At 39.9% G+C, this 18,804-nt stretch overlaps 1 protein-coding gene across 1 annotated transcript in view; it reads left to right on the top strand.

Annotated features, from left to right (window-relative positions):
• ACSL1 (acyl-CoA synthetase long chain family member 1) overlaps nt 1-18,804 on the top strand; it is a 64,703-nt gene that overhangs the window by 21,733 nt on the left and 24,166 nt on the right. The window contains exons 2-4 of the mRNA XM_006916377.3: nt 1,446-1,672; nt 11,805-11,919; nt 15,921-15,985. Of these exons, the coding sequence (XP_006916439.1) occupies nt 1,478-1,672; nt 11,805-11,919; nt 15,921-15,985 (375 nt within the window). The 5' untranslated portion in view covers nt 1,446-1,477. The remainder of the gene's footprint in view (nt 1-1,445; nt 1,673-11,804; nt 11,920-15,920; nt 15,986-18,804) is intronic.

Genomic DNA, 18,804 nt, shown 5'->3' with positions numbered 1-18,804 from the left:
AAAAAAAAAAAAAAAAAAATTACAATATAGGCTGAAATTTAAAGAGGATTTTTATAGTTAGGAAAAAGTAATTATTTTCTGTCTTGTGACCTAGCTCTTTAAAAGAACATATTATAAATAGCTCATAAATACTGTCTGAACTTATAGCTAAAATGTATGTTAACATTTGGTGGATTTTTTTAGGAAGTTTTTGAGAAAAGTTTTTCAGATTATTTAATATTATTTCCTTCTCTTTGCTGCCAAGCATACTTTAGAGCAGTTATTTACTCATCAGTAATTTTCTAATGAGAGTTCATATTTATTATATGTACTGTACATTTTTTATACTGATATGTATGTGAATTGTCTATAACATGCGCTTTGAGGCTTTAACATACATTGAGTTTAACATAATCTAATTTTCTTCTGGGTATTTTGGCTTCTTAATTTTGTTTGTAAACTCCTTGTAGTCAAACATTGTTTTTTCGTTACCTCTATACCTTACTGTTCTACATGCAAGACTAATCACAGGGTAGTGGTAGAGGAAATAATAATAATGCTTCATATTTATTTAGCACTTTCCATAACCTCATACTATCCTAAGCTCAATGTGGCTTATTTAGTCATTCTGAAAGCCCTACGAGATAAGTACTGTTTTCATCTCCATTTACACGTGAGGAAATTGAGGCATGGAGAGGTGAAGTAATTTGTCCCAAATCATATGGCTAATAAGCTGGGGAGGCGGGATTTGGCTCTGGAATCTGGGATCTTAAATACTATTCTATACTTTCTTTCAAATACTATGCTATAATCTCTCTCTAGATATATGATATTTGGTTTAAAGTTTATGTACACCAATTTATTATTAGATTCTTAAGGAAAATGAAAGAAATTATTTTATTGGAATAGCCAACTACAATTTCCCATGCATTTATATTGTGGCTTTCGGGGTACAAAGAGTGTGGGGAACGGGAGAGATGCATGGACATCAGATTAACCTGTTTAAGCAGTTAGGGAGCTTGTTCTGAGATTTGTGGGAAGAAATGAAAACTGATGGCCTTTTGGTCGTTTGAGCTTGTTTTGTGCTTTTTCAGTCTTCTCACCATTAGTTGTGATGATGAGAGTTGAGTGTGTTTGATTAGGTGGAAGAGAACAGAAATATAATATCAGGGAAGAAAATGGTAACATGCCACTCATTTGAGCATTTTATGGCAAGAATTCCTTGTTAGTAAAAATTTTTTGATATGGCTAATGAAAACTTTATACAAGATAATAGAAGTAAAATGAATCCTAAAGTGATTTTAGAAAAATGAAATTTGACAGCTAGGAAAAGACCTGGACCATTAGACTGTGAGCTTAATGCCTTGACTGGTCATCCGGCATCGAGTTAGGTGGTTGGCCTTTGGGAACTCTGGAGAAGACTCCTGCCTCCCTGGAATGAACATGATGTTTTTCTCTCCCGACAGAAGTCATCTTAGGACACCACCAACACAGGACGATGCAAGCCCACGAATTGTTCCGATATTTTAGAATACCTGAGCTGGCCGACTTCAGACAGTACATTCGTTCTCTTCCAACCAACACACTCATGGGCTTCGGAGCATTTGCAGCACTCACCACATTCTGGTATGCCACACGACCCAAACCCGTGAAGCCACCATGTGACCTCTCCATGCAGTCGGTGGAGGTAGCGGTAAGTGGAGGGGGGTCGGCCTGCCACTGTGGGTTTTCTCTGCATTTCCCCAGATGAGTTAAGCTCCATCAAATGCAGTATTGATCAGGATCACAATCAGTTGCTTGCAAGGGTACTTTGTAAACCAAAACATACTCAACAAATTTTTCAATTATACTAAATGGAGGTAGAGGCCAAAATATAGGGTAGAGGGACAAATGAGATGGTGTTGGCTGGGTGTCTGCCTGTAATCACACAGAGCCTCATTCCAGAAATCACATGGAGCTTCTGCCCTATGCTAGGCACTGTAGTAGGCCTAGAAGATTCCACGAGGGGAAGAACAGGCACAGAATCCCTGCTCTCGCAGAGCTTGTGTTCCAGCAGAGAGTTGTCAGACAATTGTCATGGAAGGAAGGATTTCACTGATACTTAGAACACATCCCTTAGCTGTTGCAAGGGACTCTGGGCTTTCAAATAGGATGAAGCTAGACTAGGAACTTGACAGAATAACATGGCCACAGAATTTAGGCTAGGACATGAAGAAACAAGATTCAGGGGGCGTCTGAGGTTGAGCTGTCAAGTGCTGTGAGTTGTGCATAACTTGGGCAAACTAAAGGTCATGTTGCCATCATCATGAAAACCTAGCCAGAGCGTGTGTTCCATAATTAGGGCCGAATGGGTGAGATGGCAGAGGGTAATCTAAAGACCCTTTCAGGCAGATTCTTTCCTAGTGCTCTTACTCAACTTTTCTTACCTTCTGAGTCTGTTTTCAAGGTTAGTGAAAAAACGTGAAGGGTTGAAAAAATAAAGAAGCTACCTTCTTTATTTAACTCTTCACCTGCTCTCTGCTTTGTCGTTTCTTGCTTTTCAGTAATTAATACTGAATTAATTTTCAGTATTTATTACATAAATATACATAAAGAAGAATGTTGTAAGATACAGAATCACCTCATTTGCTGCTTTTAGCTACAAGTGAAAGGCCTCTCCCACCCCGGGCAAGTGGTGGTGTGGAGGAGAATGTGCCCTTCCAAATAAAGCCCAGGCCAGGTTGATAGCTTTTTGTTGTTTTTAGGATTTTAGTTTTTAGACAATTTCTCGTATTCGTTACTGTAAAACTCTTAAAATACGTAAAAGATATGTCAGTCTTATTCATGCTGAAATGTAAAAATAGAATGACTGAACTACTGCTGAGGAAAGATGGCTTTATACTGTATTTCTATTCAGAAGGTAAACTTAATATTTTACCTCAGCTAATTGAACGCCAATAAGGAGTAGAATTTAATTTTTTTCTAATAGATATGTCTGAGGTTTTTGACATTCTGTCTCTTCTGAGAGAGGACCTGGTGTCTCATAGTGCAGATTTAAGATATTTATAATTTAGCAGTAACTGTAAAACTTGCCTAATTCTTATTTATTGTATGAGAAATTGTGGAGGCGCTTACAATATGATTTTAAGTTCCAACTTAGCATGAAGTCATTGAGCCTTATTAAAATAACCGTACATCTTCTCTGTAGAACAGTTTACAGGTAAGCAGAAAGAAAATTAAAAGCTATAATGTCACTACCTACTATATAGGCTTCCTGATTTTTTTCTTGGCTTTATAGAAATAGATTTAGCTCTGATTTTCAGAATTTGTAGGTCTTAGAAATAGATACAAAATTTGCTTTGCATTTCTAAAAAAGAACTGAACATACTGAATTTGAGATTAGCTTTGGAGTTATGATTATAACTTAGTAATTAGCAAGTCAAAACTTTTTTATACCTTCCAGTTCTTAGGCCTCCTAAGACTTCACTTTAAGATTATAAGAATTTAGATTAAAATTTAACTCTGGTAACGAAACTAGTTATTCTATGTCAGATTCACTATCTGGTCACTGGAATTTGGTTCTGGTATGGCCTCATATCGTTTATTATGTAGAATCAGTGTTTTGAGTATAACGCATTCTGTTTCCAAGTTGGATAACTTAATTCCACACCAAATGATCTCATGACATTCAGGTTACGTACTGGCTGAGTAACCCTTTTTTTATGAAAGGGTGAGATTTCAACATCCATCTCCTGGGATATATATGATTAGCAACTTGCCTTATCGTATTTACCCTGTGCTCCAGAAAGTCTCATACGGAAGATGTGACACTCTGGATGTAATCCTCCATAAATCACAGAGTAGTTACCACACAGGCTTTCATTCAGCAAGGACTTAAGCATCTGCTATGCGACGACTGTACAATACCAGAGACAAAGAGGCTGCTGCCCTCAGAGAGTTGACAGGCCAGCGGGAAGTCCTGCTGAGGACTCTGTCCATCCCTGGCAGGGGACAAGGGCCATCCTTATACTAAGAGTAATAATACAAGTGACTTGTTTTCATGCCATAAAACTAGAACTGTGGTTTATTCTCAGATAAGAACTTAAAAGAAGCAAACTAAATGTAACATCCAGCCTGTGGAAGCAGTGCTCAATAAACAGCATGGTTTTTAAAATTCAAAAATCACAATCTGGAGGCCTTCTCAATGCCATGGCTTGTCTGAACAAACCTCAGACCTCCCAGCTCACATGCACACTGCAAGGATCAGTATCTTAAGTCTGTATTAGAGAATGCATATAGTGACTTACTACTAGTAGGATTTTCCCATGTGGCTGGCAGAATCACTCATTTTACACACCCATGTGTGTATAAAGATCTACTTGCAAACTGCATAAGCAATTTCTGTAAGAGAAGAGAGCAGGTCATTGATTCATAAGTTTTTAAGAAGAGTCACACTGGACTTATGCAGAAAAAGTGCCAGCCTATGGGGATAATGATGGTGAAAAAACAAAGATAGTGATTCAAAAAAAAAAAAAAAAGTTGAACTCATAGAAGCAGAATAGAAAAGTGGTTGTTGGGGGATAAGAGAACTAGGGAGAGGCTGGTGAAAGGATACAGATTTTCAGTTAAAAGATAATAAGATCTGAAGATGTGATGTATCACTGGGTGACTAGTTGACAACACTGTATTGTATAATTGAAATTTTCTGAGAGAGTAGAACTTGTGTTCTCACAAAAAAGAGTGATGATTGTGTTAATTAACTCTATGGAGGGGATCCTTTCACAATGTATGTGCATCTCAAATCATGTCGTACACTTTACATATATGCAATTTTGTCAATGATAAAGCTGGAAGAAAAAGAACCTAAAGAATGGCTATGCCCTCCTGGACTTGAATGGCTGGGGCTAGCTCTGAGCAGGGGTGTAGTCGTGAGTTGGGTAGGGTCAGGCACCGTAGTGAGGCAGAGGTGTAGGGATGAGCCTGAGTGGCAGCTGCTGGGGCAGAGCTGAGAGAGAACCGTCTGGGAAGGGTGGCGCGTGCAGAGGGTCAGTGGGACCACCCCCTGCACTTATACTAGCTGCAGGTCTGCAGAAGGAGGGCGAAGCCATCTGTAGGAGGTGGGCATTAGACTAATGAATTTAAACCAGGCGGGAGGTAGCAGGTGAACACTAAGAGGAAAGAAGAAATGTTAGGAACAGTCTAGTTGTTTCTGCAGTCATCTGTAAATATAAACAACTCTCTTCTCTGGGAAGCCTTGGAACAGTCGACTGGATGTGCGTGTGAAACTTCGGAAGCATCTTTGTTGTGATGCTCTGGTCTCATATCTGTCAGTAATCTTCATGTAAACCTTGACTGTTTTTAGGCATTAACTTCCATTTATGTACCATTTGTAATTGCAGGTTCCCAGTCACTATTTCCCACTACCTGTTCTTCCCTGGTCCTGGTTGCAGCATAATTGTCAGATTACTGGTGTGTGCAAAGATTTGCACTTCCAGTCCCACTTCTGGCACCTTTGTTGCTGTGGTGCTCAGAGAATTTGCAGACATGATTTCCCAAAGTGTTAGAACATCTGAGGGCATTTTCAGCAAGCAATCCTAGCAGTCCTATTCAGAGGGAGTGTTTTTGTTTGAACATGTTATTCTGAGAGTGTGCAAACATCAGCACTTTTATACCTGTAGGTAACTTTAGCACCTTTTCTAAAACTTGGGCTTCTTAATAATAAACTATGGAAAACCTTGCTAACTTCCTTTTTCTTACTTAATTCACATTATAGGAAGCTTAATTGAGTTTCCATGGGTTGTTGGACTTGTCTGCTCACTTGAAAGTGACCAGCGATTTGAATGAGGTCGTAGAAGGGTCAGCGCTGGTCACGGGGCAGCAGCGTCAGGTGGTGTGCTGCAAGGTGCTGGGTGGACATTACGGAGAACGGGAGGCAGAGTTTCTGGTCTTTATGCCAAGACCAGGCCACAGAAATGTGAAGTAGCTGCCTTAATGAATTCGAAGTGGGGAAGGCAATTGTTTCAGAAAAATAAAAAAAATTATTTCTGGGTTCCTTTTAACCAGGAGGAAAAGCTCAAGTTCACTATAAAGGAATATGATAAAGCAGGTCTAAAAACACAATTCGATTTTGTACAAATAATGCCATTTCTCCTGGGTTTCATTAATCAGGGAGTGTGTGTACACATAAATGACAGAAATGTGTACTGTAATGTTTATGTAAGGTTAAAAATAGCCTGTCTGAAATAGGGTCAACTTACGTCAAATGAAAAATGACAAATGTAAGCTTTCTCAGCTTCTTGACAAAAATCTCTATTTCACACCAATGTCTAAAAGGCAGACAGTAAAAAGTAGACACCAGTTCTCTTTCGACTTCACTTCGAAAATGGCAGGTATGTAGAGATGCCACAGGCAGTCTTGTTTTACTGAGACAGTGTTTGTGGGAGTTTGGATTTTGTGATTCTAAACGTTCGTTTGTTCTCCCCTTTCACGGAGGTGAGAGGGTACCATTTTCCCTTCTGTGGATGGCTGACTCTTTGATGATGAGACTGAAATGTGTTCGGCAGCACAGAACTAGAGTTCCCTAAGTATGTTGTCAGCCTCCCCCACCCCTTAAGCAAATACTCTGATTGGGGTAGTGGAGCTTGGGAAGTTGGAAACTGGAGAATGAACTAGGGGTGAAAAGGAAAGAGGTTCTGAAGATTAGGGGAAAGTCTTGAAGAACCAAAGTACCCAGTCAGACACCAGTAATCTAGACCTGTCTCCTCAAAGATTAAGGTGACCGATGTGTGAGCAAGTTTGAAGCTGCTTGTGAACCACAGAGCAAATCTTGTAACTTACCAGATGCCCTGTGGAGCTGGGTTTGAAGCTTAGCTCCTCCATATTTTAGTTGTGGGACTAAGGCAAGAAAGCCTCCTGCTTAGTCTGTTTTCTTATCTGCAAAGTGGCTGGCCTATAGCAGGCACTCAATAAGTATTCACTCACCTTCCATCTTTCAGTGACAATCAGTGCTCAGATGACAACACCAGCATGGATTGTCACTGTGACGGTTCTGCCCTTTCTTTATTCACTTGGGCTCAAAGGATCTCGAGAAGTTGGCTATAAATTGGTGAGCATGAAAATGAACCTGAGAGTTCCTTGCTACACTGTGATATTTACAGGTCTGTGTAATGGGGGAGTCTAGGTATTCTTTTAAATATTCTGTTTATTATCATTCAAAAATTAAGGTCAGGAGGGTCACCTATGGGCTGGCCTCCGAAGGTCCTAGTTTGAGCTATCAAAGATCTGGTGTTGCTAGATATGAGAATTGATGGCTAGAGAGCCTCTCTAAGAGATCACTGGATGGAAAAATAGTTTTGTGTCTGTTTTATAAAGAAGCAGATGATGGTGGTCTGGGGAGGATAAGATGCATGTAAAATGTAAGTGCTGGGAAGAATCTGTGTTTCACATGGAGGATATTGGAAAGAGCAAAAATAAAAACAGTGTATTTTTACCCCCTAAGACTGTGGTTCCACATGCTGCTTTTCCCCCTAGAGATGGATTTAACATTACAATCCAGCCAAGTCTTCAACAGTCTCTTTAGAAGTTACTCAGTTCTCTTCACCTCTGCTCTCTCTTCCTTCCCTTCCTCCCTCTGTCCCTGGTATCCCTTCCTCTTCCTGCCTCTTTCCCCTAACCTTCTCCTTAGAAGGAATAAACAATAGCAAATAAACAATAGCAATCCATCGATAGTAGCTGGCTGTTATGGCCTATAGATGTCCATTTTCTAGATTGGGATGAATGAAACCACAATTTACAAAGTTTCTTCTGGGCCTTTCTATCCCCCAGAAATCTTCAAGGATGTGATTTGCTTTTGCATTTAAATATGGGAGTGGCATGAAATGACTCTCATCATTAAAAAGTTCCTTTTTGTCAAATGTTGACTAGAATTCTAGTCTGGGGAACCACCGATATGCAGATGTTCACTATCCTCCTGCCTTTGCTCCCACCAATGGGAATTTGAACTTTCATTTCCTAATTCAGCTCACATGGGGAGGCTGACCTCAAGGGAACCTTAGCTTGTATAGATGTTGCAGAATAAACTCAGGACTACTGATTTGACTATAAGGGGTTTGACTCACTATCTTTTTTTTTTAAAAAAAAAAAAAACCCTGGAAACTATATGACCACATTGAAAAATAAAAGACCCATAACCTTCTTTGACTCACAATCTTATTCACTGATTTCCTGCACATTTGATTGGAGTCATCTGCTTAGCTCACCCTGTTTCTTGAGCAAAACTGACACCCCCACCTCTACCTTCAATCTATGAGTTATAAGTCCAGAAGGCCAAATTTAAAGTACTTTTTCATTTAAATAGATATTTCTAGAAACGGGCACATGTACTTGAATATCCCAAGAATTAAATCTCTGGCTTTTGAAATGGCTCGATTTTTGTAGTATGTGCAGACATTTTGAGTCCAGTTGTCACTGCTGAGCTTCCCAGCACTCCGAAGCAGTTGCTTGCCCTTGTGCGTGTAACTAAGGTTGCTGACACCCAGGGTTTACATACAGCATTCTCGTCCAGGAAGAGTGGCAACATGCATGCACGTTACCATTTCTCTAAGAATGATGATTCTTAGAGAAAAAAATAGGATTTTTTACAGGAACGTGTGATCATTTCATAGAGCAACAAATTTCAAAGCACCCATCTTGTTGCTTAGTCTCGCCACCCCCACTTCATTTAACCTCTTTTGAAATTACAGTGCGTGCCTTACAATTAAATGACTTATGAGACCTTTTACCATGTTTTACCAGTGCCTTAAATTGGCATACAACTCATTTACTGCTTCATCTTCAAACTTTTGCTAATTGCTTTACTCCAACAAATAGTCAGATTAAGATTCAGAAGCTAATTAGAATAATAATAAATATCTTGTCCTCAGGTTACTTTGTCAAGAAGATGGCTTCATTTAGTATGTAATTAACTTCTTTAACTTTGATTTGGCTGTTTTACCTCCATATTTCTCAAAGTCTTGAAGATTATATACCACCAAAAAAATTAGCCGAATAAGTATTTGGCCAAAAGTTTGTTATCAAATTATATTCTACAGTAGTGATTCCCCAAATGAGAATTGGAAAGTTGACTTACTATCTGGAAGGGCTGTGGTCTCCATATATCCAAAGCTAAGGTTAATCTCTTTTTCTAACCTACCCTCAGTCCCCAGTCTTATATTTTTGGAATTGCTATCTTCTCAGCCCTCCAACTCCCCACTTCTTCTTTTCTCCTATATACAATTACTTGCCAAATCCCACTCATTAGGGCTTTGTGCTTCTAGCATCCACATTCTCCCCATCCCCAGTTGTCATGGGCCTGATTCAGGCTCATATAAGTTCGTTCGTCTAATCTCTCCCCTCCATCCTATTCTGCACACTGCTTACACTCCATGCGGATTTCTTTCTAATGCATCACCCCATCTTCACCAGATCCTGCTGGAAACCTCACTGCCTTTAGATTGGTGGTTCTCACACTGTAGCATCCACCGGAATCCCCCAAAGGGCTTGCTAAAACACAGGCTGATGGGTCATACTCCAAAGTTTCTGATTCAGTAGACCTAGTGAAGGGATAGCTATTTTGCTTTCCTTATAAGGGCCAGCTGTTCCCCTGACCATTCTTTGAGGACCTTGGCTCCAGAGTGAGCTATCCTCCATAGATTCCAGGCTGCTCCCGTCTGTTCCTTATGGTTTCCTCCATGCCCTTCTGCTCAGTCAGTGCTCTTTGGATTTCCTCTGGTCACATAAGGACAAGACTTGGGCTCCTTCAGAACAAGCTTTGTGTCTTATTTCCTGATCCCCATCTACCCTATTGACAGCTGCGGTCACCGTTCAGCAGACGGCTTGGAGAGGGTAGTACTGTTTTGCTGAGAAACCACTGAGTGATACCATGAATGAATAAGTGAGGAGAGGGGTAGAAGACACTGTCCTAAGCAGAGTGTCATGAGGACCTCCCCGAGAAGCGCCAGGCTGCCTGAGCCTCCAGGCCATGGGTTGTGGGCAGAGTGGATTGGGCCAGTGACCAGGAGGCAGTTATTTGTGGCAGTTGGCTCTTCTTTACTAATCATACCTCTCTTAGCTTTTTTCGCCTTCCCATTTTCTGCCCCCTGCCCCTTTCTATTCTTACCTTAGCCATGATGGCCTGGATCTTTTGGTGGCTTTCTGGGTTGAAGAGGCTTCTGAATGGTATTATAAAGCCACAGAATTGCTTCTGAATCTTAATCTGACTATTTGTTGGAGTAAACATGTAGGATAAGAAGGCCTGGTGTTGTGGTCAGGGCATGTTATGTAGTGTTTGAATAAAAGTCTATATATTCATATTGTACGGAAAAGTTCTTGTTTAACTAAAAATAACCCTGGACATGGACACATGGTATCCCCATTTTGCAGATGAGAAAAAAGACTCAGGGATTAAGTAATAATAATACATAATTCTATTTCCATGTTTATGCACATGAAGAATAACTTCTTTGTTTTATAAAGTAGCATGTTGTAATTAATAATTAGGCTTGGAGTCGTGGCTACAGGTATTAGAAAGTTTCTGCCAAGATAGTGATGACTGTGTGATGATTAGAATATATGATTGGGTGATATTTACTCCAGAAAATTATTAGCAGTTTTAGATCAAGAGTTAAACATACATATGTAGCACATAGTAGATACTGAAAGAAAGTATATAAATGTATAAGAATAGAAAAAAGTCTGGAAGGGACTTACCACACTGATAATAGGGCCTAGTTACTTTTTTCCTTGATATACTTCTATGTTATTAAAAAGTTTTAAACTATATAAATGACAACTTGGAGGGAAGGAAAGAGAGCATGTGGGAGGAGGAGCGACGAATTTGAATTTAAAAAAAAAAAAAAAACAAGAAAAGGAAGCCATCAAAACATATTCAGCAATCATTTCTTTATGAAGGGTCTCCATGGTGTGTCTTCCCCTGGAATACATCCCATTTCCCCATCAGCTCTGCCTACACAGCCTTTGAGACCTAGCCCCTTGCCTTTCTTCGTGAAGGCTTTCCTGACTCTTTTCTTTGAACCTCAAGCCAGAAACGATCTCTCCCACTTTTGAACAGTCCCTTTTTTGTGGTATCAGAAGTCCTCATATCATGGCCTAATTTTCCCCAAGAAAATGTTTCCTGACCGTTGCAAATGAGAAGACCCCTCCCCAAAATTAAAAAAAAAAAAATTATAGACTCTGGCATCATAGTAGTTGAGTTTTACCCTTGCAGTGTCTGGGTGGCCCAGGAAGGCACAGCAGCTTCCAGGTTGAGAACGACCGCCCCTTAAGATGACACCTGCTACTGGTTAGGAGCTCTGGTACGTAGCAGATGTGCTTACTGAGCCAACAGATGAAGACAGTGTAGAGAGGGTGCACAACGATGTCAGATCTGCCTGCCTGTAAGTGCCACACGCCACACACATGTACAGATGCGTCTGCATACCCGTGCATCTTGTAGCTGACGATTGCAACTGTTGGATGTTCTATGAGAAAACAAAGTTCCTAATGGATTATAGTGCAGTTGGCAAAGAGAAGAGTGGAAATAATCTCAAAAAGAACACAGTCAAATATAATGAAACAATAAGGAATGTGGATAACATTATGGAAGTGAAACTGAATGGTACGTCATTTCCACAAGAGCTGACACAAAATCGGTCCTCTGTGTCACATCCTATACTTCAGTCCATTCAGCAAATGCTCAGTGAGCAGGTACTCCACAGGGGCCCCCGGGGGGATCATGGGCATGCACGTTAGGCTTTTTATTTTTAATGCTTTCTTTTAATGTGCTCATCTCTCTCTGTCTTTTTCCATAGGGCAGTGGTGGTGCACGGAGATCCGCGCTACTTGATAGTGATGAGCTCCTGGAATATTTCTACGATGACGTCAGAACCGTATATGAAGGTTTCCAGAGGGGTGTAAAGGTGTCAAGTGAGCATCGTACTGAATTTGTGTGGCTAACGCCTAATGATTTTCATTCAGAGGGAGTGGTATTTCTTCAGAAAAGCATATTTGTTCACGTCTCTTGCCTCTTTAGTATCGTTCAAGTCTCCCTGTCTCCTCCCATAACTTCTCCAGAGTGAGTCCCAAAGCTCACTGGCCACTCTAGATAGATGTTCCCCTGGGCAAAGTGGGTTCCGTGGTCACATATGTGTTCAGTATGTCATATATTTTATGGAGAGTCACACGTACATTAGCTCATTATGGGCTTTGACTTTTCCTGCAGTCAAGAGACCTGTATAATTGGGCCCGATTCAACATTTTTTAAACTTATCTACCAGGAGACTTATATCTTGAGACATAGACGCTGACATCCCAAGGAAGCGGTGCGACTACCCTTAATTACTAACATTGGTGTCAGAGACCCCGTGATATCTGGTGCCTGTCTTCCTTTCTCTCTTCTAAGCTCCATATGTACTCTCTCAAGTCACACTGAACTTCTTGCAAAGCCACAACCCCCTGTTCTCTCTCATAATCCCATGTCTTTGTGTACTTCCCCTACCCCCACCCCAATCATAAAATCTCTTCTTTCCTACACCCAGCCCAGGTGCTTGATATATTCTTCCTAATCTTATAAAACTCAGATTGCATTTCACCTTTCCTATGAAAGCTTCCTGGTGTATCGTTTTCATCCCCTACCTCCAAGTGACGTGTTTCCCCCCTTTCCCAGCATCCCTCACCTATTTCCATACCAGCCCCTTTAGTGAGAGAGATGTTTCCTGGCCTTCTGCACCCCCGTCCCCCTCAGAGGCTGCTCCTTGAATAGGGTAGCCCTCTCTTCTCGGGGCACTGACAGAGCCTGGCACACAGTAGGTCTTCCATTAATGCACCCTCATTGAAGGAGAGGATACCCTGCCCCTCTTTTTCTTTTAGTCTCTTTATTTTTGCTTGTTACAGGTTCCTGTCTAGAATTGGTCCTTGGGGTCCATGCTTTGTTGTTTAAATCTTTTGGTGGTTAGCTTTTGTTTTTGCCATTGTCAGCGAGATTGTAATCTCCTTATGGGTCCGGGACTGTGTGCCATTGCTCTCTGTGTCCCCCACAATATGTTGCATGCAAGAAGTGCCCAAAATTATATTCTCAGTTCAATGTATTTGCCCCAATATCCCTGTAGCAGATTCATTAAGCCTTGCTATAAAGGGAAAATAAACTTCTGTATTATTTAATTTATGAATGCTTCAGAGTTAGCAGCAGGGTCAGAGTTTGTGAGAGTAACTGTAAGGTAGATCATCCTAACATATGGCCACATGAAAAAAATATATAATATATATGTGTGTGTATATATGTGTGTGTGTATGTGTTGTTCTTTTTTAACCACTACTAGAAAGCACGTATGTGTGTAAGTGTGTATATACATTTTTACACTGTTAACAGAGGATGGGATTTATTTAGGAGTATGGTGACTTACATTATACTTCTGACTCTACCCTGATGTTAAGACAAGTCATGTAACTTTTTGGGGAGTCACTTTCTCTACTTGGAAAATGAAGGACTTATATGAATGTTTCTGAGACTTATATGAATGTTGAAGAAAAACAAGTTCAGTCTTCTTTTTCCAGAGAATCTTTTTATTCTAAGCTTTAATTTTCTTGGGTTACCATAAGATTAAACTTTTATAGGAGAGCAAAAGCCAGCCTCTAGATAAGGTAGTTAGGAGTTTGTTGAATGATGGGAAAAGCCAGCCTAGAGTTTTTAAACCTAGTATTTTAAAACTGTACCTAGGAAGCCATTTATGAAAATTGAATTCCCTGTTTGTCAGTAGTTCTCATCCCTAGCTGCACTGTAGTGTCTGTCACCTGGCAGCTTTCGAAAAATACTAAGTCCCAGGCCCCATCCCTGACCAATTATATCAAAAATATTGTTAGTAGTGTCTGAGTACAGTATATTTTTTAAGTTTCCTAGGTGAGCCTGGGAAGTAACTACACTGTCCTAGAGACAGAGTCTGCAAACTTTTTCTGTAAAGGGCCAGATAGTAAATATTTAAGCCTTTTGGGCCATCAGGTCTCTGTTAGAACTGTTCAACTGCAGCCTTAGATAATATGTAAATAAATGAGGCTGTGTTGCAAAAACACTGTATTTACAAAAGCAGGTGGCAGGCCTGATTTGGCCTCTGGCTGTAGATTGCCAGTTCCTTTTCTTGAAGAATAAAATAGTATTATTTCATATTGAGAATGTATTTTTTTTTTTTTTTCATCTGAAAACAACATCTGATGGAACGTGTCATATTTAGCCTGGTCTTTTTTTTTTTTTTTTTTAAAGATATAATTGACGTATAACATTATATTGGTTTCAGGTGTACAACATAGTGATTTCGTATTTGTGTATATTGTGAAATGATCACCACAATGAGTCTAAGTTAACATCCATCACCTCACATGGTTGCAAATTTTGTTTTCTCGTGATGAGAACTTTTAAGATCTGCTCTCTTAGCAACTTTCAAATATGCAGTACAGTATTGTTAACTATAGTCACCATACTGTACATTATGTTCCCAGGACTTATTTTATAACTGGCAGCCTGGTCTTTATAACAGTCCCTGTGGATTGAAGCGGGTCTGAGAATCGGGCCTTCTTGGCACTCTTTTCTGTTTTTATCAGAGAGTCAAGAAGTCAATGTGAAGGTGTGGGCTTGTATGACCTGGGTCCTCCCCCTCGTCATGACTGGTCCTTGAATCCACAAGCACATCCCACGTCAGTCTTCTAGGGTCTAATTCTCTGCAGGAGGCCCAGGCTGGTCAGGGCCCCAGATGGGGCCATGCTCTGCTTTCCCTCCCCCTCCCTCCAGGTCCCCAACCCAAATCTGAATACGTCAGCTGATACTCAAACCAAAAACTGTGAAGCCATATGTGTTATGGTTTCAAAAAAGAAATGTAGATGCTCCATCAGATGGGAGATTACAAAACATCCAACTTCAAATGTCCGCGTAGAAGGAACTACACGTGCCCAATGTGACATGGAGCTGGTAGTAGAGCCTGTGTTTCCAATTAGGAAACATTCTTGTACGTGGTTGACTCATCGTCTAAACGTGGCAGCTTTTTTTTTCAAGTGGACATAGCTTTTCCCTTCAACAGCTACAGACTGAGCACAAAGTTAGCTTGGGATTAATCTTTAGAAAGAAACTTGTATAATTCCAAATATAAATGATTTACAGTTATTAATCTTTAGAAAGAAACTTGTATAATTCCAAATATAAATGATTTACAGTTATTAATCTTTAGAAAGAAACTTGTATAATTCCAAATATAAATGATTTACAGTTACGTTTATTACTGTCCTAGCCTTTAGTATGGATAATTAAAATGGATTTTCTTTCTTTCTGATTAATAGGTACCTAAATTGGAATCAGGACATATCCTGACATTTCTTGACTTTTGTTTTCACAAATGCCCCCTAATTTTCCCTCATTTGCATCTTTTTTTCATTTTTATTTCTTTGCAATCAGAGTTTCACCTATGTAATTAGAATTCCAGGTGATTCCTGATACCTTTGATCATCAAAAGTTGGAAACTTAAAAAAAATTATATTTCCCCTTTCTCATTCTGAGTTAGAATGCTTTAAGCTTTTTCAGAAATTTTGAAGAATACTTCTGAAAACCCATATCAAGATCTCTACCACTCAGCTACTAATTCCTTTCTAAACCAATAAGGTATTGAAGAATTCACAAGTTGAGTGTCCTTAAAACTTATATTTGCCTTCTCTCCTCTCATTTTCCTCCTTCCCTGCCCCACTTAAGAAACAAAATAGAAATAAATAAGCAAGTGAAAAATCAGGCCAAAACCCAGAGAGAAAACATTTCCCATCTGAACTCATTATTTCTAATTGGATGACCACTATAGTCTACCTGATACTTTGTGGACTGAGGTGGAATACAAATTGGAATATTAATGCACGTTGCACCCATTCTTTGTTTTTTCTTTCCTTTTTTCTTTCTTTAGATAATGGGCCTTGTTTAGGCTCTCGGAAGCCAGACCAACCCTATGAATGGCTTTCATACAAGCAGGTGAGTGTTCTAGCTCTGTGGACGCCTCATGCAAGCTGTAATGCTTACGTATGTCAGTTCTTGGAGCAGTAATTAATGTCAGGGCTAGAAAGTCTCTACAGAGTGTATGTGCTGCAAATGGAGAAGTCTGACACAAAGATTTTGGGAAAACTAGTTAAATAATTGAGCTGGTACTTTAGAGCACTTTATTTTGGAAATGAAGTGAATGCGTTGTGGAGGATATTATCATTTCGAAGATAAAATACTAGAAGTATGCTTGAAACCGGTGACACTCCTCCCAGATGCTGTGGGGCGATAAGATTATTCCTCTGTGACTTGAAAGGTTCTAGAAAAATTTAAAAGCCCCAATGTAGAGTAACCCTCTCATTTTGTAAATGAGGAAAACACACTCCAGGAAAGGATGGGACTTGGCTCAAGGTCCCAGCTGGTTAGTGGCAGAACTAGGACCAGAAGTAAAGTCTCTGCCATCAGGTGTAGGGCTCTTCAGTGCATCATGACCAACTCAGGACTGGTGTGACATTTAACCCCAAGGCCGCCATAGAGAGCAGCACAGATATTCAGAGACAACACCTGTGTTGTTTATAAACACAAAGGAAGCTGGAATGTGGGTGTTTTTATTCTTGTCACTCTTCAGTTCCAACTGATCCGTGGCTATAGCTGTGTAAGTAGTAGTTTGTGAGTGGCAGGTACCTGAGCAGGAAGGTCTTGCTGTTTGTTTTTATTTTTATCATGATTACAACAAATTTACATTCCCATACTTCTCCTCAGTCCAAGTAGTGCCTGAGGACCAGCAGGAGCAGCTAGGAGTGTCAGCTTCGCTTCCTTTTATCTCCAGCAAGCTGTACAGGAAATGGCTCCCTGCTCTAGGAGCAGGTAATCCTGTGACATTTGTGAATACAAATGAACTTCTTCTCTCCATGCTTCACGTGGACATGCTTTTAGTAGTTGGTGTGTACTGGGGTGCGTATGTGAAGGAGTTGTCATTAGGAGCCACAAAGGCAGCTCTATGCGTTCTCTAGACCAAAACACACATTTTCTTCCCTTCCCTCATCTGAGAATCAGCAAAATGCAAAAGGCTTTCTTGGGTCTCTCTGTCTGTCTCTGGCCCACCCCTCCCTCACTCCTTCCCTCTTTTCCTTTCTCTCTCCCTCCCCACCCCTCTCTCTCCCTCTCTATAATTAATGTCAGGGCTGGAAGGTCTATCCAGAGTGTATGTGCCACACTGGCTCAGAGCTTGAAGATAAACATATAGCATCCAAAATGTCCAGAGAGAGAGAGAGAGAGAGCGTGCGCGAGCGAGAAGTGAGAGAGGGCACAAAGAGGCAAAACAGCTAGTTATACCCTTCTTGTAGAAGGAGTGAAGAGCTGTGTAGCTCAGGTGACTGGAGGAGTTTCACTGTTCTTATTTTGCTTTACCAGAGCCAAAAAGTAGTGTCTGAATAGTAGTTTTCAAGATTCCTTCATTTTTGCATGTGGTGTAAAAATAGTTTATGTGTGTTGGACATATAACATTGCATGACGGTCTTCGGGCCTCACAGAATTCCCAAGTGCTTTCTGGATTACTTCTGTTAGTTATGCACGGTAACATATTCCCATATTCTCTTGTGAGTCAGCTGGGAGAGAGAAGACACCTCCATTTCAGATTGAGTTTTTCAAAGCAGATTGAAAATCCCTGAGGTTTCTGAAGGTGGTAATCTATATATTGTATGTTTTAGTCAGAGACTGGTGAAGATATAAACTAAACTTAGCTGAAGCCAACTTTGGATTTGTACATTTAGGTCATTTCTTCCACTACCCCAATGATTCAGACTTTTGAGAGGCTAGCATCCCCTTGGAGGTATTTTGAAGAAAGTATGGACCCTCTTTCTAGAGATATAAATGCATGCATATTTTCCCAATAAGCTTTGCAAACCACTGCAGGCATTTCACAGGTTCCCATCCCTTAAATGCAAACAAGAGTTGTAAAATAGTGCATGGGGTATGTAGGTAATAAGCATACCTAATGATATGCTTGCTGTCACCTCACCAGTGTCAGCTCTCACTCCCATAAGCAGAGCAGGGGATGACACCATGTGCCAGAACCAACAGGGCTTGGGGGTGGGGATAGGTGTGGCTTTATCTGCTGCTGGTGTGGTTGTGAATTAAAAGTGCTCTTGAAAATTCAATTGAGAGTATTAAGAAAATAATTCCAAATTCTCAGATTTACAAGCTTTTTTTAGTTACTTTGGGGCAGGAATGGGAAAAATATGGGGACAAGTATATAGAGCCCTGCCTAATTTTTATAAATCCACTATTTTTCCTTTGTTGTAATGATAGTATGCATTTTTGTAATTATTTTACTTAAAATTGTTACAGATATTCTAAGCTTGATATGGATTTCATAATTGTAATGTTTACTAGATGCATGGCATTTTCTCAGAGATTTACCATCATGTACTTAACCACCCAGCCATTGGTCTTTTGTCCCACAGAATTTTGTGACTGGATAATTTTGATATATATAGCTCTAAAAAAATTTAAAACCTCCTTCTAAGATTATTTTAAGAATAACTTAAAGAATGGAGTTGGACAGCCTAATGATAAGAACTTGTTTCTTATGTTTTTTAAAGGTCTCCCCAAAACTTGCTGCTTTTGTGTTTAACCAAATGACAAGTTTTGGCTGCTTTACTGCTCTTTATAAATACAAAAAAAAAATAAAAATCCTGTGTCCCTGTATTACTTTTATAATGTTATAAGATTTTGTAAAACTAAAGTATAAAATAGAACTGGGTAAGAAACCCTGAAGTATAATATAATTGTGACCTGGCAAAATTCCTATT

This window comes from Pteropus alecto, unplaced genomic scaffold (assembly GCF_000325575.1).
Source record: "Pteropus alecto unplaced genomic scaffold, ASM32557v1 scaffold24, whole genome shotgun sequence".
Lineage (NCBI taxonomy): Eukaryota > Metazoa > Chordata > Mammalia > Chiroptera > Pteropodidae > Pteropus > Pteropus alecto.
The sequence above is the reverse complement of the archived record's forward strand: the minus strand, read 5'-3'. Positions and strand labels throughout refer to the sequence as shown.